Source organism: Sapajus apella, unplaced genomic scaffold, assembly GCF_009761245.1.
Source record: "Sapajus apella isolate SASKATOON/1434 unplaced genomic scaffold, GSC_monkey_1.0 scaffold8, whole genome shotgun sequence".
In the NCBI taxonomy this organism is placed as follows: Eukaryota; Metazoa; Chordata; class Mammalia; order Primates; family Cebidae; genus Sapajus; species Sapajus apella.
The window spans coordinates 11,021,205-11,045,984 of NW_022436948.1; the positions used below are offsets into that span (position 1 = coordinate 11,021,205).

Consider the following 24,780-nt stretch of genomic DNA (forward strand, 5'->3'; position numbering starts at 1 on the left):
ATACAAAGTAGGAAAAGTTGTAACCCAGCCCGGCAGGGACAGCCAGTCTGCTAACTAACTTACTGCTGCCCCTACCGCTAGCTTAACTCCCAAACCATTTTGTCTTCCTCAGATGAAGGCATCAGGAAATAAAATAGTGATTGATACTTTTCTACCTTCGAGTCAGTGAAAAGAAACTAACAAGAGAAACTGTCACAGACTTTTTCCCCCCTTCTCTAACCGCCCTATAGGAATTAGCATGTCCAAAGTCCACAGCGGGCGTAGTTCAGTTTGCAAAAGTTTTCTGAAGAGTTCTCTGAGCTTTTTAGCCTTCTGCTGCCAGAGGCTGCAAGTAGCGAATCCTGTTTCTTTTCCCGAAGCCATTCTGAATGCTATCATCAGCTCACCTAGATTAAGCCCCGGGCAGCGAAAGGCAACAAGGCTGTATTCGGAGAGCCGGGGGTCCCAGCGGCCGCTTTCCTGTTAGAGGAGGGGGAGGCGCGTAGCCCGAGACTTCAGTGCGGCGGCTCCAAAGATCTCCCTTCACTTTTCACCCTTGATCATCCCCTAGCTTTGAGCTGCCCTTAAAAACCTTGGCCTTCATCAGGGGTATGAAAACAACCCCAGGCGTTTCTAAACAACCACCCTACTACCCTAACAGCCTACAGTGGGAATTTAATTTCTGCAGTGGAGATTCTGTTTAGTCTTTGGTGGGTTTAAAAAGATGCGACTAAGTAAAATCAGTGCGGGTCATTTCCTGTTCATTTAAAGGGCTAATCAAGGTAGGTGGTTCCAAGTGTAAAGATAAGCTACTTAAAAAAATATATTTAAATAATTGTCCCCTTTAAGAGGAGATTAATTTAAGTTTTTTATAGTTCCAGGCCTCAGCTGGGTCTTGATCTTATTACATCGAATAATATTCACTTTTTAAGAAAGTATTGTTAGAGTTGTTTTTAAGCTTTATACACTTTCAACACTTAGGCTGTGATTTATAAAACAACGAAATTTTCAGTTGTGTCTGTCTATAGATTTGCCTCTTTTTCCACTCACTTTTCCAAAAGCAGTTTTTTGTTTTGTTTTGTTTTTTAGTGGGGGTGGAAATGAGGAGAAGAAATGCAGTGACTTGCTTGACTCTTCTTTCCCTCCTTTCATTTACTTAGATTTGGGTTTGGGAGACCATTTTACTTTTACATCATTCTAACCCTTTGCATAAATGCACTCAGCGGTGAATTTTTAGGGCACCCGCATTGAGAGGGGACCCAACAGGGTTGGGTCATGGGGTCACTATCAGATAAGAGCAGAGGCAAGACAGGCTGATAACCACCAAAGGCCATTTAAACCTGGTTGCCCCAATGCACCAGGGCTCCAAGAGATTTGTGGCCTCCCTTGGGGGAAAATCAGGGTCTCTTCTGAACTCCCTCCTCTGCCAGGGAACCCACACTCAAATATATCAAAACACTAAATGATTAATAAAGAATCTTCAGGAGTTGGAGCAATTCAGAGTCTCAAGCCATTACGTGAAAGTATTTATTTTCTTCTAAAAAGAAAATGAAAAATCTTACATACTGTTTTTATGAGCCATCAGGATTCTTTTTAGCAGAAATCGTAATAACCCTAGAGTTTCCTTTTTAAAATGACTTTTGGCAATTCACTTAAAAACAATTAATTTATTTTATTGAGTGATAATCTGTAGGCTACTAAAAATCAAAATATAGATCTCTTGAAAAAGTTCAGGCAGGCCTCTTGAGAACATTTGGGCGAAAGGAAAGCATAGCAGAGAAATCAGACCATTTGATTAATATCTGTCACCACCCCAATCCTCATAAAAAGAGACTTTTTCTCCAGGAGACCTGCTCTCTGCATAACTAGAAGAGTAGACACAATGTTCAGTGAGACAGCAAATGTGAAGAGATAAAACGTTAGGGATAAAAGACGCAAAACATCCAAACCTGCCTACATCACGGGCTCATTTACTGTATGTCCCTGGCTTCACTCTATTTATCCACCCGCCCAACCACATCCCAAACAGTTTCTACAGAAATTATTATTTTAAAATTTGGATCTGAAATAAGCCGAAGGCAATCTCCCTAGGAAGTAAATCAGTAAATAATTATTATATTCTCCATGATAAAAGAAGCAAATATGAAACAATGATAAGGCCTGATGATATTGATGAAAATATCATTTAAGGGCTTCTTAGGAGTCTTCTGAAGTTCTAGAGGTAAATCCTCTACATCAACCTTCTAAACTAAAGAAAGAATTAAAATTACGAATTTTCTTTAAAATAGATTGGAATAACCCTACTTGCTTATTTTGGACCCCAATCTGTTCTCCTCCTACTCCTTCCCTCCCATGGAACACCTTTAGAGTATGAGATATACATGGCTTTTACTACTAAGAAAACCTTACATTTGCTGTGTGTTTTGCTGTATTTACAGAAGTAGCCTAAAAAGCTGTTTTGATCACTTAGGATGTATTTTGTAATACCATAGTATTATAGCTTGTTCAGGCCCTGGTACACCAGAGTCCAAAGACGTAAACATGCCTGCAGCAGGGAAGTTCAGAGACCTTGGATTCTCATGGTAATATTCTTTTCATAAAAAGGAAACAAGTAATATTTCTGTCGGCAAGATCACGGTCCCAAGCTATGCCTTAAATGTCATCTCAGCTGAATTCTATGTTCCACTCCACAGCCTTCTTTGAAGCACTGGAAGATTAAGGGATTTGAAGTAAATGAATTGTAACTATAATTTCAACCTAATTAGAACTGGTTTAAAATGCCAGTTTGAACTGTGAACAGACTAGCCAAGAACAGTATTGGGAGGTCCATGTAGTATAGAAGAGAGTTGATATTTTGCCCAACTTCCTGATACTTTAAAAACAGAGAAGTAAAACAAAATATGAGATATCTTTGGCCAGCAAGTCCCTTCTTGCCTGTTTGGTCTGTGTTAAAATGTAAATGTTTGTGTTTCCTTACCTATTGTTTATAGCGTTTCATTCCAGTTGTTCCTTTTTTCTGTTTGAAGTCAGATATTTTTTCGTTCTCCCCATATTGCCCATCAATGACAAAACCTGTATCAAATTAGCACACATGTTAGGTTTAAATTTAAAAAACTTTTTAAACCTAGCTTCAGTATGCTTGTTAACAACTGGGCAATATACATTATTAATGAAATTTCCCTGGATTTAATAATTTCCCTGAACCCGCCCCTGTCAAAAAATAAAATTCCTCAGAGATCAATACAAGGCCAAGTAAATGATATGTAGGTGCCAAAATATCTTTGATTTGCTTTATTGAGAGAGAGAGAGAGAGAGAGAGGAGCGAGAGTTAAACTTCTATTTTTTTAATTCTTAAATTCCAACATCGACAATCTTTTCTTATTTAGCCTCCATGATAATTTTATCCTATGTTTGTTTCGACTTGGCGAAGTTCTCGTGAATTTGCCAGATTACTAATGAGGGTAGTATTGGAAAGATGAGAGAGGCACAGGCGTGGGGCACTGTGAGAGGAACCAGTAGTAGGAGGCAGATAATTCAGAATACATTCCTGTAGTTATAAAAAAGGGATTTGTTTATTTTAATCTTTTTACAGATTCAGACCCAACAATGAGTTATTCAGTTTGAAACCCACGTAGCCGAGGCAGTCCCTGTGTACCTTCCGAATGTTGAGTTAAAATTGAGAAGCCTGGGTCACCACAGGGAGATGAAGATGAGGAAGTAAAAATATGTGTTCAAAAAGGACATTTCAACACTGTGAGCTAACTTTACAAAGGGAAGTGAAAATAGTGAAAAACGGGAGAAAATTTGTTGTAAGAGACTAAAAAGAGCAAAATAAAGCAAGCCCATTTTTCAGGAATAGAAAACAAAAAAAAACAGTAACAATAACCAAATAACTGATCAGGGAGATTTATTTCAATGATATCTTTTTAAAACAAAAAGGGAATTGTATTACTGCTCTTAATGAAATGGCAACAAACACACTTATAATGGGAACTAAATAGCTAATTAGAGGGTACTTGGGGAATAAATAGCAGTGTTTTAAAATCTCCTATATGGAAAACATGCCTAACAATTGGAATGAAAGGATTAAAGCAAGAGATAAAAGGCCCAGACCTTGACAGTGCAAGTTGGATAAAATAGAGGAAAATGCCTCCCTGTTTCCATGAGACTAGATTATCCTTGTGTAGTCTTGAGGTTGGAAGTATGTTTATCTCTCATAGTGAGTTAGTTCATGTTCTGTGCCATGCTTCTTAGAACCACAGGACTGAAACAGTTCTAATGAATCAAAACAATAGATGGTCATCTGGAGGCCACAGGGAAAGGTGATGGCTAGACAGATCACGAAGATGGGAATCTTGAGAAACATGACTTTGATATCATACAAGTGAGTCCATAGCAGTCTTTTTTTATATATAGAAAAAGAGGTCAGAAAAAACATACTACCAAAAAAATTACATAGCAATTATTAAGGTAAAAATGGGAAAGTAGGAGTCAGAAGAAGGAATAATAACAGCAGATTAAGGAATGCTTTACTGTTACCAATTCAAAAACAGCAACCAAAAATGATGATGTAATTGGAATGAGTTAATATAAATGTCACTACTGACTAAGAAAGTACCATAAAGAATGTCAGAACTGATCAGAATAATTACAGCTTGGGGCATTTCGATTTGAAATTGCATGACTCCTTTGAAAAACAGAAACAATGGAAATATAGCACTAATAAATATCTAGACCTCGAAAATTGTTTCTAGAAGGTCTGAATGATAGCCAAGCAATTGTTACTATCGTGTGAAGTGTCTTTAAGTCATGCTTTTCAGAGCATTTTACTTTGAAATTCATTTTCTTGATTACCTGAGTATAAAAAATATTTATTTACCAGTTTTCTCCAATAGCCCTGATAAGACTTCATACCTATTCAGTTACATTAAAGAAATTCCTGGTCAAGATCAGCTGGGCTAGCAGAAAACCTCAGGCATCTGTGAGGACATGAGTTGACACACCTTGGGACTGACAGATATAAAAATGCAACCCAGTTTCACCCCTGAATTGAGAGGAGTGCATAGAAGTGAATGGCCCATCTTTCTGAGGTCTGTTGATTTTGTAATTAGTAATAAACAAAGGATACATTTCTGATTTTTTTTTCTTGTGTGCTAGAATTCATTGCTAGTAAAACTCAAGATAATAGGAGTGAGTAGGAGGTATCAAAGATGAACTGTAGAGGGATAGTTGAAATTACTTAAGAATCGTCAGCAAGATGAAATCTAATTTGAGCAGAAATAAATTTTGGTTTTGTTTGTTTGTTTGTTTTCTAAAAGTAAAGTCTGGGCCTTGTTCAGTCTGTCAGTGGAGGTCTGAGTGAGTAAAAGATGTGTTAGATTATAAATTTACGAACACAGGATGTTCTGTTTCTCAAGTGGGAGGAATTAAAAAGAGATGATTGTGTGCAGGAGACAGCATAGCTACTCAAAATCCTTGATACTTCGCTATGGTTAGTCTTGTTCCAACGGTGCTATATGACCTTATCTGGCTTTATTAGGTGAAGTTAGTAAATGTGTCATTATTTGAAAATTTACATGTAGTTATGCATAATGTATTCGTTTGGTGCAAAAGTAATTATGGTTTTTGGAATTAAAAAAATGCAAAAACCACAATTACTTTTGCATCAACCTAAAATACAATAAAAAGTGTCTTCCCGTTATAACTTTTCTGTTGTTTTCCTTAAGTTATGATTGCTATTCCTCTACAACCTAAAAAAATCATCACATATATATTTAATTTTAGAATAATCACTACGCAAATGCCCTAAAAGTGTATGTATAACATTCCTGATGTCTGCATTTGTTTCTTGACTGGTGCTTAGGTGGTGGCCCTAGGGGACGTTCCAGATGGCACCCTGGTCACTGTGATGGCCGGCAACGATGAAAACTACTCTGCTGAGCTGAGAAATGCTACCGCAGCCATGAAGAACCAAGTGGCAAGATTCAATGACCTCAGGTTTGTCGGTCGAAGTGGAAGAGGTACGTTATTTGTCAAAACTATGCTTGAAACATGTTTCATGCTAAAAACCCATATTTCAGAATTCTAGTGATTTCTGTGATGGACCTCCTAGAAACATTAAACTCTGTCTTAACGTTCTTATTGCTATGTCAAGCTCTTAAAAATATTGATTTAAAGTTTAATATTTTTAGCAGAATCTCACTCTACATTATTTGCTTTCTGTTACTGAGTTGGTTTAAGACTGATTTGGAACATGCAAAGTAGGAATTGTGAATTTCAAAGAAAACCCTGAGATTTTTCTTAAAATGCAAATAATATAAAATGTACCTTAATGGAAACTAGGATTACACAACGAGGGTTCTCTCTTTGATAATAATACAAAATCTGCTTAATGGAAACTGTTGACGTATGATCTGTGGGCTATCTGTGACAAGTGACAGAGTTTCAAATGATCACTTCTAATAATTTTAGGAGCTCTAGTGTATGATGTTGAAATATGGTTTCCGGCAAGCTTACCTTTTTAGGAAAAGACATGAAGAAATAGTGTTAGTACCATTGATGGCAGTGTGACCTTCCTGTTGTATTTCTTTTGAATGCCTTATTTAGGAGGAGGGGTTGGGCCTGGTTAACATTTTAGATACTAATAATATTAGAGACTGCACTATCCAAGAAATTGTTGCATTAGTTCAGCTCTATGTGTGGTTTTATTTTTCGTTGCCTTTAACCCATTATCAAAGTATTAGAGCAGAAACAGGAATCTTGGCATATTGTAATTTTTTCTGGTTTCTAATTATTTTCAAGTACTATGTTTTCTGTATATTTAAAAACTAAATCATATTTTATAAACAGCAACAAGTACTAAAAGTTGAGGGAGACAAGATAGTTTTTTTAACTCATTTTTGTAATATAGTACAGAACAAGCTTACAAATAAGTAATTTCAAGTATAATAAAAACACTTCCAGTAATAGAAGCACCAACCAAACATTTAAAGTAAGAGAAATTATTACTGTTTATAAAGACATTTAAAAACAAGAAAATCTCAGTTCTCAGGGAATTTGATTAGTCAGAAAGGAGAAAGGAGTAAATGTGTGTTGACTATTTTGGTGATTATTTTTGCTATCCTAGCTATCTGGAGCATTTTCATAATAGAATCTTAGCTGGAGAAAATAAAAAATTTATATATGTGATTGAAAATATATGTTCATAGTACTATATTAATAATAGGGTAATGCAAAGAAAATTATATCCACTTTTTGAAAGCATGAGTGATGCTATAAGATATAAAAGCATAAATCATTAAATGGGTTCCCTTGTTATATTAAAAGTCCCCACCTTTCAGTAAATGGAATTTGCATTATGATTCAGAGATGTGTGTTCAGAAAACATCTTAAAGGCTTTGGATGAGTAATTGGCAGAGCGGGTGCGAAGCCAATAAAAGACAAAGGCCCCTCAGCCTAGTCCATGCCCATCAGCCTGGCTAACTCTCTTAATTCAGTTCTTGTGGATTTCTGCTGTTAGGAATCAATAGCTGAGTATCACTGAATTGCTTTTTTAGAGAATATGTTATTATTATACTATGCATCTGTGTAGGTCTACATGTTAGGTTTTGGTTATAGAAGTTTTTAAAACTATTTAATGATCCATGCCAGTGACATTTTCCCACAAGAAGTTCAGTAGTGGCTTTCTGGCAATGCACAGTAAATCAGTGATAATAAAAAAATGAGATTTTGAAAGCAGCATGCTTTCTTTTCTGGTGTTGAGGGTTGATCTTGCATCCCTCATTGGCCATTTCTGTTTTGAGTGGGTGACTAATAGGTGCTTGTGTTTACTTGGGTAACAGTGAACTGTTTCCCCAAGGTGTGGAGTGTTTGCATTTGGCTGCAGGATTCGTGCCAGTATGCCCTTGAGTTTGCATAAACCCCAAAAAGTAAAATAGCTGCAACCAAGGCTGGGCCGTCTTCCCATACCCTGGAATGAGAAAATTAATTGAAATGCCATAAACGGACAATATTTTGAACAGGCTGTCCTTCCCACCAGTGATAATAAGCAATAAAAAATATAGGAACACTAATTGAGCATAATTACTATGGATGTGAATATTGTTGGTCTTGAATTATATGTATATACATATATTATACATATGGTTTTTTTTTTCTGGTCAGTGCTGCAAAACTAAATGAGCTGTCTGAAGGCCTGATTTGACTCTGTCTCATAATTTCTTTCCATAGTCGTAAAATATAATTTGATTTTTTCTCTTTCAAGTGTAAGTGTCAACACCAAAGCCTGCCAGATTCTTTTTCCTTCTTTTTTTTTTTTTTTTTTTTTGTAATTTGCTTCCCATTAGGAAGAGAGCAGATGATTCTCACTAATTTTGACAATTAGTCTTAATCTTCTTCACTGAATCTTATCCTTTAAAAGTTTTATTGCATTTTATTAAGTGATCTTAAGACGATGGTTTCATTTTCTGTTTTTGAAAATGTGCTTGAAAATACACCCTTGGCATGGACACACCACGCCGTGGCTCAGAAGGCCCTGGCTCTTGGCTCATCCACACTTTCAATGCCAATTTTGAATTTTGTCAAAAGCCACCGGTCTGATGGTTTCTCCAAGGGGCCTTGTACGTGGTGCAAAATGAAAGGTAGAAAAAGAAGTTCTCTTTCTGTTACCAGCTGCCAGTCCATGGGGATTGTAAACCTCAGAGAAACTGCCAGAGGTTGAACATGGAAGGGTTTTTCTCTGTTCTACAAAACGGATCTATCTGGGCGCTGGCTGCCATCCAGGATCACAGCTCCTAACCTCGGGTTCAGTCCGCAACTGGGAAAACCTGCCTGTCCGGCTTTGACGGCCTTGCTGGCTACACTGGCCCCACAGAAGCCTGAACCTTCTCTCTTTCCTTCCATTCCCTCCTTTTTCTCCCTGGCAGTTTAAATCTTGGTTCAGGGTGTATCTCACCCTTGGAATGTGTCTCCCTTTGATTCAGTATCTCTATGTAAATCGACCGCTCCTTTACAAAGGAGGAAGAGATAGCAGCTCCCTGGGAGATGAGGGTTAGGGAGCTCTGAGGATCAGGCTGAACTCACAGGTCATGTGAGCACAGAGGTTGTTGTTTAGAACAATTCACATTTTAGCCAAATGGACTGGGACTCCATGACACCCCCAAAAAATCAAAGTTCAGGGTCGAAGGGGATTCTCTTGGGTGAAACGAATTCACTGAGCAGCTTACATCAGTTTACATCTGCAGTTGAGGCAGGTGCTACATCACCTGCCACCTTTAGAATGACAAGAAAGTGTATCATGGCTTCAGCTGAGAGACATTTAAGGTATTTTAGCAATTGGCGGCCAGGGGTGGTGGCTCACACCCGTAATCCCAGCACTTTGGGAGGCTGAAGTGGGTGGATCACCTGAGGTCAGGAGTTCAAGACCAGCTTGGCCAACATGGTGACACCACATCTCTACTAAAAATAGAAAAAAAAATCCAGACATGGTTGTGGGTGCCTGTAATCCCAGCTACCCAGGAGGATGAGGCTGAGGCAGGGAATCGTTTGAACCTGGGAGGCAGCGGTTGCAGTGAGCCGAAGACATGCCACTGCACTCCAGCCCGTGCAACAAGAGCAAAACTCTGTCTCAAAAAAAAAAGAAAGAAAGAAAAGAAATTTTAGCAATGAAATCTGTGACTGCTTCATCCCTGTTGGAGTATTTAATCAGTCAGAGAATAACTGATCAATCAGAAAATATAGCTTTAGTAATTTCATTTCAGAACCAAAGAAGAAATTTCTCCAGCTGCATTATCAGCTGCATCATTGATAATGGGGGAGGAAAGATAGTCCACTGCACATTTCTTTCTAGGTTTTCTTAGAATATGATTTTTAATCTTTTGAGAATATCATAGATACTTTTGAGAACGCTTCAGAAGCCTTTTTCCAAGGATAAAAAAAACACACGGGTTCACTTACACATAGAATTTCATATATCATTTCAGTTCCTAGGCTGCCAGAATCCATTTATGGACGTTCTGGGGACCCACAGACCCCAGGCCAAAATCTGTGAATCTGGAACTTTACCTTGGTCCTGGAGGGCCAGCGTAGCCCTATGCCACACAGAGTAGATACCTGAAAATGAATAAATAGATGAACAAATGAGCTAGACATTTTCTTGAACCTGTGCTGTTTCAGTAACACCTGTGTTTTTGTTATAGCCGGGGTCTGGTTTGTATAATTAAGAAAGTAGATTCCCTAGAAACCACTAGCCAGGCCTTTGGACGGCCATCAGGTATGCACACATGTCATCACTGGTAAAGGGGAGGGGACCTGTTCTGTCACTGAAAGGGTAGTCGCTTCCCTCCTGCTGTGTCCACACCCAACCCCGTGAGGCCAAGTGTTCTGTGGCCTGTCAGGATGGGGTTGAGTTTTTGGCGGAATTTGTGTTTACATTGAGCTCCCTGGCAGCTTTAATCTCGCCCACTTTTAAAATAGTACCCTTTCCCAACACATTTATACAATGAAATTCCTTCAGTATGTTGTTGCTGTGAATATCTTCCCAGACATAATATTTATCCTGTCACAATCTGCGTTATTGCATATTTGTGTAATGTTAGTTACTTAAGGCATTTTCATTCTTAAGTTATTTTACATGATTTGGGGAACAGCGTGGGAGGTTGCCTTTCAGGTGAGCGGAAGACTATGGCCGAGGGGAAGAGAAGGTACATTTAGGGAAGGATAAACGGTGCTGGTATTCTAAACAAAGAGACGTGGCTTTAGGTAGTGGTTGTTACCAAGAGATGATCTGAATGACTCACAGTATTATTGTAGGGTCCAAGTCCTTCTCTATTCTATCACAGATTCATATAATAGAAGAGGGAAAAATCATCTGAACACCCCAGACTTGTTTCACAGATAATGTCCATGATATAAGCTGGCAGTCAGATCTGGAGAGAATATAAGGAAAAGACATGAGTTACATTAAAATCAACTCTCCCATTTTCCCACTTTTTTCTGTTATATACTGATCTACACTTTAAAATAATATATATACTGAAATCTGTTTTCAGATCTCGCTGCGAGCAAATACAGATAAAAAAAGACCCAGTCTCTGATAATACCAAGCCTCCACCAGCCCTGACAGATATTGCCTTTCGATGGGCAGGTCAAAAGCTTGCATCCATGGTCTGATGTAGAATTCATCTCTGGAGATCAGGCTTCTTATTCTGTTTCACATTTGCCAATAAAAGAGTAGCAACACTTTCCTAAAGCAAGTTGCTCCCTGCCCTGCTTAAAGCCTGGGGTGGGCCAGGCATGGCAAGGACCAGCAGGAAGAGCTTTCTTGAAAACTGCTTGTGCTTGCAACTCACAGTTTCACAGTTGCTCCCTTCATAGTTTTCTTGCTGATTTTATGAAGTGCCAGGCATTGCTGATGGTGTCACACAGCTTTTTAAAATTGAGGTTATTTGTATGAACAATATTTTACAGTTTGATGGGCAGAAACCGTCACTTCTCTCCACCCACCCTCAACCCCTTCCTTGCCAGCCGGCTTGTGTTTGGTGGAGGCATTTCTTTTTGGTCAGACAGAAGACTATCCATCAGAAAGTGCCTGCAAGAGAAATAATGGTTGAGTGATTTTTAGAGCTTCCTGTTTCAGCAACAAGCATTATAGACATAAACAGTGATCCAGCCAACGGCTGCAACCCTGCTCTGGTTCTAATAAATCACTTTTGTATTTTCGTTTTTTTGTGCTGGTTGGCAAGGGGCAAGAGAGGGTGGAGAAGGCTGGCTAAAAAGAACATATTCTGTGTTTCTGGTTTTTGTTTTTTTTTTATTTTTCAGGAAAAATTACTTGTTGACAAGGAGAGATGGTATACTGTCTTTTTTTTTTTTTTTTTTTTTTTTTTTTTGAGATGGAGTTTTGCTCTTGTTGCCCAGGCTGGAGTACAGTCGCACTATCTCAGCTCACTGCAACCTCCCCTCCGGGTTCAAGTGATTCTCCTACCTTGGCCTCCTAAGTAGCTGGAATTACAGGTGCCTGCCACTACATCCAGATAATTTTGTATTTTCAGTAGAGATGGAGTTTCACCACGTTGGCCAGGCTGGTCTTGGACTCCTGACCTCAGGGGATCCACCTGACTTGGCCTCCCAATGTGCTGGGAGGCCAAGCGTGTGGCTGGTGTACTGTCTTATGGCTGTATACTTTCAGTCAATAATTATGAAACAAGTTCAGATCAGTAAGGAGATGTTTATGAATAACCATGTACTATCAATGTGGAGAGGGTGTGTGGTTTCGAAGGCTCCGCTGGATTCTTAGCCAGTGGAGTGTGTGTGTGTGTGTGTGTGTGTGTGTGTGTGTGTATGAGAGAGAGAGAGAGAGAAAGGGAGAAAGAGAGAGAAAATGTCCATACTTCCATTGAGAGACTTCTTGGGCCAAATTATCTTTGAGGACCTAAATTCATGCTAATAACATCTTCTCTTCTAAAGCCCAAATAAAGCAATTAATGGAGATTAATAAGGAGCAGTGTGGATTGAATGAGCTGCCTATGAATACTTTTACCTGTGCTCATTTTGTCGGCTCCCTGGCAGGGCATGGGGACGGATTACAGCACTTCAACGCTGGTATTTATAAATACGCATTCATGGACTTCAGGCAGCGCTTACGCTCCATCATTGGTTCTGCTGTGAGTTCCATATTCAACAGAGATATATTTTGGTCTGTGTTAAAGACAGAGCTATTGATGGTATTCAGTTTGCACTGCACTGAGCTGGGATTCCAGCACATTGCCCAGCCCCTATTAGCCTATAATGGGTAGCATATCCCACTCAGGAACTCCGTTTGACATCACTGAACTTTCCAAGGAAGGTGTCAGGTAATTGAGGGCCATAGAAGAATCCCAGCAACTGCTTTTGAGAGGCTCATGGCCATTCTGCTGCTAGACTGAAAATGCGCTTCCCCTGGTTTCCTTAGTGAGGAAGCATTCATTTAGCAGTCATTTAAACTGTGTTTTTCTCAAAGAAGATGAAAGTAAATTTCCTGTTTATTTTTCACCTTGGATTAATTTAGGCTTTTACCTTGATATTTAAGACCATCATTAAGAATATATGGGCAGAGCCAACTGCAGAACTACCCCACCTCCCCTGTCACCTAACCCAAGGACGTGCTTGTCCAGTTAATAGGAGGACTGGCCAGCACTCTGGGGTGGCATGTGGCCCTAGTTGAATCATCTTATGCAAACAAAGGTAACTCACAGGAATATGGGCAATTGAGCATAATTGATCATCTGTGTGCTTATCAGATCTCTAGAGGTGGAAACAGTCCAGCTTGCTCAAGGCATTGGTTTGGGGAGATTTTTTTCCATAATTCTATTTGAAACTATTGTATAGAGGACAGTCAGTATCAATCATCTATCTTTCTATCTATCTATAATTAATAAGGAATTAGTCTAAACTCACATCATAGTAAGGCTTTGCTGCCTCTTTAAATGGCGTGTCTCTAGTACCTGCAACAAATGTCCTGCCTTTATTATTCTATCCGTTTATTATCAGTATCTTATCTCCCTGCTTATCAATGTTGATGATAATTTTGCTCAGTGGTTCCCAACTGGGGTGACTTTGACCCCCAGAAGACATTTGGTGATATCTGTAGATATTTTTGGTGGTCACGTACTGGCTTGGGGGAGTGCCAGTGCCACCTAGTAAGCAGAGGCCAGGGATCTACTAAACATCTGACCATGCACCCAACAGCCTCCCCAGCAAAGACCCAACTGTCAGTAGTGCTGCGACTGAGAAACTGATCTAGCTCGAGTTGTGCATGATCTAGCCATGATCATCCACAGTTGTAAAATGTTTCCCTTACCCCTTTTATTCTGACATTCTGCCTCCCTACAAACTTACCAAAATGTAAAAAACAAAACAAAACAAAAACTTATTTTAAAAATTATGACAAATTTCTGTTTAAAACTCCTTATAGGATAAGAAATAGAGAACATCACTGAATGTTAAGAGTTTTTTAAAAAGAAAAACATACCTATGTTCTCTGTGCATAGAATTGCACCATTCCCGTGGCTCTGCTGACCCTGCCTGCCATCCTGGGTGAGGGATGCGTGGTGGCTGGAGGAGTGGCTGCAGGTGGGGTGGTGCACACAGCTGGGCAGCTTCTCCAGGATGGCTCCCCACTGTAGCCGCCCACTCATGAATGTCACACACGGTGAAGTCCACAAGGACTGCAGAAACTAGAAAGCCCTCTGCCACAGGCTCGCTGCTTTTCCCTGAACACCTCAGTGGAGAGGCCACAGAGCCACTGATCTAGGAATGGAAATTGATGTCAATGGACAGTGTCTACTCGTATTAAAAAAAGTGATAAAGGGTCAGGCACAGTGGCTCTTGCCTGTAATCCCAGCACTTTAGGAGGCTGAGGCAGGAGGATCACTTGACAGTAGGAGTTTGAGACCAGCCTGGCCAACATGGTGAAGCCCCATCTCTACTAAAAATACAAAAATTAGCCTGGCGTGGTGGTGGGCACCTGTAATCCCAGCTGCTCCGGAGGCTGAGGCAGGAGAATTGCTTGAACCAGGCAGGGAAGCAGAGGTTGCAGCCAAGATTGTGCCACTGCGCTCCAGCCAAGGTGACAGACCAAGACTCAGTCTCAAAAAAAAAAAGTGATAAAAGCAAGGTCCTGCTGTGTGTCACTGACAGACAACTCTCAGACACCAAAATGGCTCAGTCTGCATACCTTAAATAAAAATTAAGGCATTGCATGGCAGGAGGTGAGACAGGACCAAGGTTTGTGGGTTGCCACCCACAGGATGGGTTTGCAGATGCCACCGGCAGACAGTTGGCTGGGTTCCTCCAGAGCTTTCTCCCACCTGCCCCAGCATGTCAGTTTTCTTTCAGTTTTATACTGAGGTTCAGGGACGGTAATTTGAAAACAAAATCCGCAGGGAAGCTCCCCTAGGTGTTCCCAGCACATTGAGGTTGCAGGTTCAGTTTCTGGAATAACTCTGGTTGTGTCTGCTTTGTTGGTTTGTCTGTTTGCTTGCTTTTGTGCTCCACGGAAACCATCACATCTAACTTTCCTTCTCCGTGTATACATCTGCTTCCTTTAAGCTCCCCACAGTAGAGCAACGCTCCTAGATTTGACATAGAAATCACTTGTGTGTCATCTAAGCTGTGATATTAAACATTAACTATCCAAATGGGAGCTCATAGACGGCGTCTGAGCTGGGGTCTGCACAGGGCTCACGATTTGCCATAGGTGTGCTCTAGAGAGAAGGTCACCGGGGAAAAAGCTTGAAAACAGCTGTAGCATGCAAAGGTGTGTGGAAACAGAGACCCAAGCACTGTGGAGAGGAAATGAAGCTGTGCTGAGGAGCTCGAGGAGGTGGGCTCCCAGGAATTTTCCAAAAACAAGAGATCCAGCCCTTAACTAGAAAACTCCAGGTGGCATCATCAGTGACTAAATGCTGCCTGACACAGGGTCCGTAAACGAATGACTTTCAGGACTGTTTTGATGTTAGGCAGTGCAGCGTAGTGGTCAGTACGTGGACTTTACTAACTTCTCCACCATGTTTCAACTTGGATGTTGTTGACATTTAGGGCCAGTTTTGCTTCACTGTGAGGGGCTTTCCTGGGCATGGTTGAACATTTAACAACATCCCTGGCCTCTATCCTGTGGCCACTAGCACCCACCCACCCCCAGCTGTGACAACCAGAAGTGTCTACAGCCATTGCCTAATGTCCCCCAGGGGCAAATTGCCCCTGGTTGAGAACCACTGTCTGGGAGCTCTGTGTCCTTGAACAAGTTACTTGACCTGTCTGAGCCCAATTTTGACCTTGTCCATGGGAAGACAGAGGGACAGTGAGGATTACCTGAGACAAGACATAGGTTAGGAGTTGTTAATTTTTGCTGTGACACCCACACCATGGGATGGACAGTGGGGACTCTGTGAATGAATAGCCAACAACAGCAAAAAGCAACAACAACCAGGGGTCTGCTTTTTTCTTTGTCTAAATGGATGAGCTTCCGAGGAAAAAACACAACCTTTATCCTATTTCAGGGCCCCATACAGTTCTGAGGTCGCAAAAGGGTTATATGCGTCAGACACTGAGATTCCAGTTAGCAATGGGAGAAGCGAAATTAAATATGTACTGTAATTTGAAGCACTGCTTTTCATGGGAAAAGAAGTTCTCCCAACTTAGCCTTTCCGACTCTTTTGTCCAAATATTAGTGGCATGCAAATATTTATGATTCATATGTGCCCCTTTTAATTCCCAATCGTATTTTAACAGTAAACACTGCACTGTAATAATGAAGCAGAATAATCCCTTTGTCCTGTCGCTGGGCTACGCAGGCTGGCACCCGGCAGCGTCGCATTCTTGCTGAGCGATCACTGCTGCCTCCACCCAAGTTGAAGGGGTTTTGTAGCAGTGCCACGGCAGCTCGCCTTGGCCTGCACTTGAGGACTTCCGGGATGTTCCTCTGGAAGCCATTCTTAAGGTTGTATCAGCATTTTCATAAATTGCAAGTGAACATCCACGCATGTTTTTCTCTTTCGGCCACATATAAAGTGATCCCTGGTTAATCTAGCTGTTACTTGGTAAGGTTCTTACTATGCTGTCATCTTGCATTCTGGCCAAATCCCTGAACTCTAGATTACACCAAACCCATGTGTCCCATTTAATATTCCTTTGATTCATAATCATGACATAGAAAACACACACACCTATAGCGATGATTCTGTGAGTCTTAGGAAAGTAGCATGATGTAATATGAGAGGCGGGACACCTGTAGGATTCGCTTAGATATGCTGGCCTCAGCCTCCCCATCTGTACAATAGGTAAAACAATGCCTTTCATCTATGACTCATATCATCTATGTTAGGATGATAAAAGCAAGCTGGTGTGTGTGTAACAAGACTTAAGAAAAAGAGCTATGACCCCTTTTGATGATGTTCTTCCTTCTATAGTGAGAATCCCTAAGGGAGGAGGGGAGAGAGCAGGCCAGAGGCAGCATGGGTCTTTCTGAATTAGAAAAGTTGGGAATGATGCTATTTTTCAAGACCTACTCCTCAATGGCAAGGAATTTATATTCCTTTGTCCTACTAAAGACCTACTAAAATGAGAGTACATGAGAGACAGCAGGAATTCCATGAATATTCACGAGTAAATGCCCATATAATACTGTAATTACAAATCTTTGTTGGGCACTGACCCTGTGATGGAAATATGCTACCGATTCCTGTTTTATTAGAACTCTTCCTCTGCCCCGCCCCACCAAGGTCATTTACTGAGGGCATTTCTTTCATTCATTCATTCATTTCATTCATCAGATATACGTTGTGCACCTACTGTGTGCCAGGCACTGGGCTAGCAGGAGAGATACAAAGGTCAGCCAGAGAAAAGCCACAGCCTTGGGAGCTAGTGAGGGACACGGCAATTAAGCAGGCCATCCTGTTCTTACTAGATAACACATGATAGGCGTTTGTGGCTGGAGCCAAGGCACAGCGGTGCAGAACCTAGTGAAGGTTCTAGGGTCTACCTGGACCACTTGTCATTCACCTGAGGCCTGCAGGTGACAAGGAGACTATCCCAGTGGAGGTGTGAAGAATCATGTCTCAGCAGAGAAAGCAGAGTGAGGAAGGCGCACCTGGCCTGTTGGGAGCTGAGAGATGCTCCAGTGGCGAGGATTGGGGGGTGATGGCGGGGAGCCTTAGAGAGAGATGGGGCAGGGATTGCCTTAACATCCATGCTGGGAATTTGGTCTGATCCTAACGAAATGGAGAACCACTTACAACTGACTCCAGATACAAATTGTGGAAAGATACTTGGGCTTGCAGTTTAAAGAACAGAAAGGACATTTTGAGGGTGTATTGGGAGCTTAGAGACCCATCCAGCGACTGAAAGCTCTCCTTTCAGGCAGCTGCAGACACGTGTATATCCAGCTTGCAAATACCCCATTTGGTAGATGGCACTGTACCTAGAAGTCAGCTCTCACCTCAAGCTCGCCACAGGCTTCCCCGTCTTCACTCTCTGACCACACACACCTGCCCTTCTTCCTACCTGCAGCACCAGGTGCTGCACAGCTAGTGAGCAGGAGCTGACGCCCCCCGAAGGCTGCCTTCCCTGAAGAATGTCCATGCCTGAGGCCTCCCTGCTGCAGCTCCATGTGGCCTTGGGCTGTGTGTTTGAGGCACCCGGCTAGGGGCACTATCAGAGTCAGGATGAGGCAAGGCCTAGGAGGTCACTCTGGTCACCTGCCCTGTGTGACCCTGGCTCAAAGATACAGGCTGATAGATGAGTGGAGGCTGGTGAACCTGGTGGCTCTTCTTGGGGTAAGCACAGGCCAGCAGGTGTAACCTTGGTCTCGCGGCTGTGAATTCAGGGTCTTGGGGTGTGTGGGTTAAAACTTGGTTCCCAGGCTGAGATCCTAGGGAACTGTGACACCAAAAGGAAAAGGAAGATTAGAAAGAGAAAATGAAGTCTGGGGAAAGGAAATGCAAAATTGCATGAGAACACTATGGTGCTTTGTGGGATAGGTGATATTCTGCCAAAGAAAGAGGCCTGCCCCCATACCCCTTTTGCAAGCCTGAGCTCTTCCCTGCCTGAAGTTGAGCCCAGCACACTGTGACTTGGAAAAGGGAAGCTATGCCTTCCAAATGAAACTTTATATTGTAAAGGACCGGCTATCAAACTGAAAGTTTACAGAGTGATTCATTGGTTTTTTGAGACAGGGTCTCACTCTGTCACCCAGGCTGGAGTGCAGTGGCACAATCTCAGCTCACTGCAACCTCCACCTCCTGGGTTTAAGTGATTCTTGTGCCTAAGCCTCCGAAGTAGCTGGGACTACAAGTGTGTGACACCAAGCCCAGCTAATTTTTTTTTTTTTTTTTTTTTTTTTGTATTTTTGGTAGAGATGGGGTTTCACCATGTTGCCTGGACTGGTCTTGAATCCTTGAGCTCCAGGGACCCTCCCATCTTGGCCTCCCTGAGTGCTGGGATTACAGGCCTGTGTCACCACACTGGGCTCATTTATCAAACTTTTCTTTATTGCCTCAGAATAGAAGATACAAAGATGAGTGAGTTTCTTTCCTTAAACAACTCATTTTCATAGAACATCTCCAGAGAAAATGCTTTGCATGTCTTCGATTTTCTTCAAGTAAAACAGCTGTTTTTTAAACAACCCGTAATTCCAAACAAATGCTGTTTCCATGGAAAACTGAGTTCTGTATTCTAAGGACGTGATTTTCAGTTTGACTTTTGAGGGTAGCCCTGGTGCTGGTAGCTTAGGCCTCAAGCCTGCACTGCGCCTGTGTGATGTGAGTGTGGCTGGATGGAGCAATCTGCAAATACCAGCCCTGCGTACAGAAGTGCATACCATACGCCGACATCTTAATTCAATTCAGTTTAGAGAACCAGGAAATTATGTGCAAGTTGCAGGATTTGTACCCCGTCCAGAAATCCCCAAATAAATTAATTATACAGCTTCACTGTCAAAAATAGTGGTAAATGTTTGGGTAAGGAAATGGAAGAGGAGCGTAAGCATGAATTTGGCCGTTAGGTAGTTCCAGTGGAAAAGTGAGAAATCCAAATTAAAAATACTTCATAAAAAATATGCCAAATGCAGACGACTCCCGGAATCTGAGAGCGTGTTAATTTTTATATTTGGTTATCCACCGTTAAAATTAGACCCAAAGCCATCTATTGTGAAAGGAGAAATCTCCCTGCAACCTTTCAGGATCTGTGGGATTTCCTGAATTTGCAAAGAGCAGAACTCAAGCCCGTTTCACTGACTCTCTTGGTTTTCAAAAGCTGCGGTGTTTTTCTTTTATTTTTCCTTTCTCACTCTTTGGGCGTTTCAAGGCTCTGGGCACAACTGGCTTTCCCGCAGACATAGAGAAGCGAGTGAAAAATGTTGTGATTGCATTTCCTAAGGACACTGAGCCCCCAGGGCAGAGGGCTCCTTTGTGTCTGCAGCCTTCCTTTTCGTGACAAACAGCAAGTTTTACATCCCCTGAAACTGTCCCAAAAAGGAGAAGATGACTCATGCATCCAGACCTACACTAAAGAGAGTGACAGGAACAGAAGCCCCAGCAGAGCCAAGGCAGGTAGACTGGGGATACCCGCAGACCGGACCAGAGGCGGCCGGAGTGGCGGCTCCACCGTCAGACATGGGGTGGTGTAGAGGGATTCTGCTGTGATGTGAACTCGCTGCACTTTTTAATATGCCCTTCCCACCTGGGCAGCCAGTGACCCAGAGCTACGCGTCTTTTTGCTTTGTAACCTCCTGGCCACCCTCAGCTCTTCGGGAGCAGTGTGCACATCTGCAGCAATCCTGAGGTTTAGCCACTTCCCAGATGTGGTGAGGAAGTGGAGAGTGCGCCGGGCCATGCGGAACTGCAGGTTCCAGCCGTGGCTTTATTTGACCACAATTGGCTGTCAGAGTTCACCAGCCCCAGGGCCGTCAACGTCAGGACTAATCAAGCCTAAACCTGGGGCCTCCCCGCTGCCTGGCCCTGGGGAGTGTGGCATGGCAGCGATGTCCAGGAAGACTTACCCCATGACCTTCTTCCCAACTAAATAAAGCAGTTAGTATTTTGTCCTGGCATTTGGATGGACACACTGGCGTCGAGGGAGACGACACATGTTGCTGTGAGGAGCACTGGCCTGGCTTGTTTACACAGCGTATCAGCCACTCACAGTTGTGCCTTATAAAGGTCGCCAGCTGGCAGGGCAGGAGTGAACTTGAACTTGAAGTTCAAGTTGCACTTAGGCCTGGTAGCAGCTGCATCACCTGCTGAACACACACACACACACGTACATACACACACACACACGTACACACACACATACACACACCCCTCCCCACATCAGACGTCAATGCCACTTCTCGCCCAGCTCCTTCTCACAGGGTCTCTCACAGCTCTGGTCTTCACGGAATCACCTTTATCATGTCTTTCATGATCATTCCACTGACATTTACTGAGACCTTTCCCTGTGCTCTGCTTTTATATTCAGCATTCCATTTAAGCTGCAGAACAATGCTATGAGATGGAATACTCCCTTTTACAGATGACAAAGTTGAGGCCCCAGAGAGGTCAAGTAACTTGCCTAGGTCACACAGCTAGCAAGTGGCAGAGCGAGGTTTTGCACCTAAGTAGGTTGGCTTGAGAGTCCGCACTGAATGAATCACCTCTGTGTGTTTCCACCTTCATGGGATTTTATATGGAATTCTCTCTCACTGCTTCCAAGCCTACGTCAAGACAAACCTCATCGCCCCTGTTTTTTGTTCCCACCTTCTTATTCAGTGTAAGTGTTTGTGCTTCTTTCTAAAGAAGGGTCCTCCTGGAACCCAGGCCCTGGCTGGAGCTGAGGCTGCTGCAGTGCTCAGGGTTCAGTGAGCAGGAGAAGGAAGGATGTGGCATTTACCTCTTTCCTTGGCTTCCTCCCATAAAGGCCACTGGTGACCCTGTGGCGGCCCCCTCGGGAGCCAAGAGCTGCTGACTTCCAGCAGCACACACAGGGACAGTGCCGGGGCCATCTGTGCACTGACCAAGGCTTCTGCTGGCCTCACCATACCAAGGCCACTGAATGCTTCGGGGAGCCTTGGAGCTCTGGGCTACCAGCAGGAACACTGGTTCTCTCGGCAGCGGCCCCGTCCTCCCAACCCTGCGCTTGATCCCGAAAAGCCCATTTTGGAGCCGTTGCTATTTAATCAATCTGCCCTCCCTTGCTCTCCTGCGACTTCTCACTATTCCGGCTGCAGCTCGCTGGGAAAAACACTTGAGAGTCTTTCGTTCTCCACACCCATGTACTTAAAATACCAGGCCTATAGGTCATTTTAATGAGGGAATTTGGCTCATAATATGTGTGCTCCGAGGCACAGATCCCACTTCTGCAGATGCTGGCCAAGAAGGGCCGTGTCTCAGCAGCCATGGGGTGGGGCCATGGAGAGGGCAGGGCCACGTGGAGGGCACAGTATGTGGGTCCCGTCAGGTGTGCCCGGCTGCAGCCCAGTGTCAAGGCTGTGCTGGGTCTCATTGGAAAAATACAAAGGAAAGTAAGGCAGTTTTTTTTCCACTGCATTTTTCCACACAGTGGAAAAATGTTACCTATGTGTGAAGAAGTCACCACTCTGTCTATAAGATAATAAGCAAATGTCCTTGTACCCAAAGCTGTAAAGAAGAGCCTGTTGTGAGGGAGAATACCAGAACCCTCCTCCTTGGTGAACCCTGTGACTGGCCAAAACACCCCACCTGTTAGTGCGTGCTTGGTGGAAACATCTCGTGACTGCACATAAAGTGATGGGCATGAAATAATAAGAATTCAGATAATGAGCAACGATTTCACAAATACTCACTCTGATTAAGTGTTACTCCTGGTGACACAGATTCATCTGTGGTTGATCAGGTGGGGTGTCATGCTCAACCACCAGAAGTCCAAATGCAGCTCAGTAAGAAAATGCTTTTGAACTATAACCCAGGCTGAGTACCATGTGTACATTAGGATCACAGGGGCAGCTTCTACTTTTTGGGGCAGTGGTAGGCATGGATAAAGTATCTCCAGTCCGGATTCCTTGTACTGGTGCTACTGGGTTTGCAGGTAGAGATTTATGACCTCAGGGACAATAACCAGAAGAACAATGAGGAGAAAGCTCAAGGATATTGGTTCTGCCATATAGCGAAGCTGTGTGACTTTGGGAAATTTACTTAACCTCTCTGAGCCTTAGCTTTGCTACCTATTCATCAAGAACAATAAAATTCATCATGTTTATTTCGCGAGATTGGTGTGAGAACCAAATGAAACAGTATATGGGAACATGTTTAAAAAGTTGTAAGTTCTACATGACTTAAAAATGCCAATATTATGAACACAACCATTCTTTGTTGTCATTTGGGAAGTCGTGGATAGGGTGGTGGTAGGAGAGCCACCATCAGAGCAGGACTGCTCCAGAGGGTGAGACACACAGGTAACTGTAGAGCCAGTGTCACTGGCAGAGCCATGATGGGAGCTTTTATGACAGCGGCTATTTGTACTGAGTTAAATAATGTTCTCTAAAAAGTGTGTGTCCACCTAGAACCTCAAAATATGGCTTAGGGTCTTTACAGATGTAATCAAGTTAAGATAAAGTCATACTGGACCTGGGTGGGCCCTAAGTCCAATGACTGATGGTCCTTACAAGGAGGGGTGGGCACGCAGTAGGAAGACAGTCGTGTGAAGACAGAGGCAGAGGTTGGAGTGCTACAGCTGCACATCAGGAAAGGCCAAGGAACACTGGCCACCAAGTGAAGCTGGAAAGAGGCAAGGTCCTCCCTAGAACCTTCACAGGGAGTGTGGCCCTGCTGCCACCTTGATCTTGGACTCCTGACCACCAGAACCATGAAAGTCTAGACTTTCGTGGTTTTAAGCCACCCAGTTTGTGATGATTTATTACAGCAGCCCCAGGAAATGAATACAGCATTTTTATGAAGTCATTGAGATGCTAAAGTTGTAGGCAACAGAAGAATCACACGTGCATCTGCCACCTACACGTGGCTGTGGGCATCCCAGGCCAGCTGCATTCTTGGAAGATGAAATCAGAGAGTTGAAAGGCACATTGCGTGCATTCATGAACCCCCTCATTTTGCTGATGAGAAAACTGAGATCTGAAGAGTTAAATCATTTGTATTAGATTCTCAAACCTGTAACTCTCTTGCTGAAAGAACCACCTCAATCTCTCTGTCTCTCTGTCTCTCATACACACACATGCACCCCTACACCTACTCAGGACAGAGGCAATGGCATTATCTATAGCTGTGCCTTCAGGGTCTTAAAAATTTTTTTCAAATCCCCCTTCTCTCCTAAAGCCCTTTCCCACTTACACCCTTTCCCACGTATCTGTGAGGGCTACGTGGGTGTATAGAAAAGGACCCTGCCCTCTGGGAGACTAGGGCTGCACAGCCACAAACCCTGTTCAGTCTGACACCCTAAATAATCAAAGGTGAAGGATGATTTATGAGGCAGCGCAAACAGCCATAAAGCAAAATGTAGTCATCAGGGAAGGCTGCCTGGAAAACAAGTAACTGCCCGTTGCCAAATGCTGAAGGCAGGAAGACTGGAGTGAAGAGCCCAGCAAGGAACCCTGGTCGGCTGGTGAAGTGGGTGGAGGAAGGGACACCTCCGCGTCTCAATGCCATGGCTTGTGGGTGGAACTGGGAGGATGCGCATCGGGAGTCAGGTGTGAGGAGGGGAGGGGGTGAGTGAGAAATTACTCAGGCAGGGTCTTACTAGTGAGAAGATCCTACAAACTGGTTCTGGAATTCAGTCTTGATGATACAGGTGATAAACTTTGTGGGTTCTTGACAGAAAGGGAACAGGCTGATCATGAGGCTTGCAGGACCAGCTGTGGATCACACGGGTGTGGCTGCTCCCAGGCTCTGGCTGCCCTTGCTCCTGGATCTGATCTTGGAAAGCCAGAGACTGCCCAGTGAGATGGGCAGTTGCCCTCAGGATGTGCCTCCTTCTGCAGCAGCATCTTCCACCACGTCACATCACGTGCCCTGCTTGCTGGGCCTGGCCAAGGCCTCTTCTGCCCACTCCTCTCCTTCAGCTAGATGCCAGGGTAGGAAAGCATCCAGAATGTTAGCTGGTAGCATCTGAAGGATGTCCAAAAGCTGGCAAATCCCCAAAGCCCAACAAGACTCATCTCTAGGATTCGGTGACAGGCTAGCTGATGGGAAAGATGGATTTGGAGGCAGAGCCACCTGGCACCCCTGATGCTCTACCCAGTGGAAATCACTCCCCAGAAGTATCCTCACCTCGTTTACTAGACAGGTCAGCTGAGAC

General features: G+C 43.1%; 1 protein-coding gene across 4 annotated transcripts in view; it reads left to right on the top strand.

The window, feature by feature from the left end:
• Positions 1-24,780, top strand: part of RUNX1 (RUNX family transcription factor 1) — a 258,174-nt gene that overhangs the window by 165,057 nt on the left and 68,337 nt on the right. For all 4 annotated transcript variants that reach the window (XM_032276945.1, XM_032276947.1, XM_032276944.1 and 1 more), the window contains exon 5: positions 5,843-5,999. In XM_032276945.1, coding sequence (XP_032132836.1) covers positions 5,843-5,999 — 157 coding nt within the window. The remainder of the gene's footprint in view (positions 1-5,842; positions 6,000-24,780) is intronic.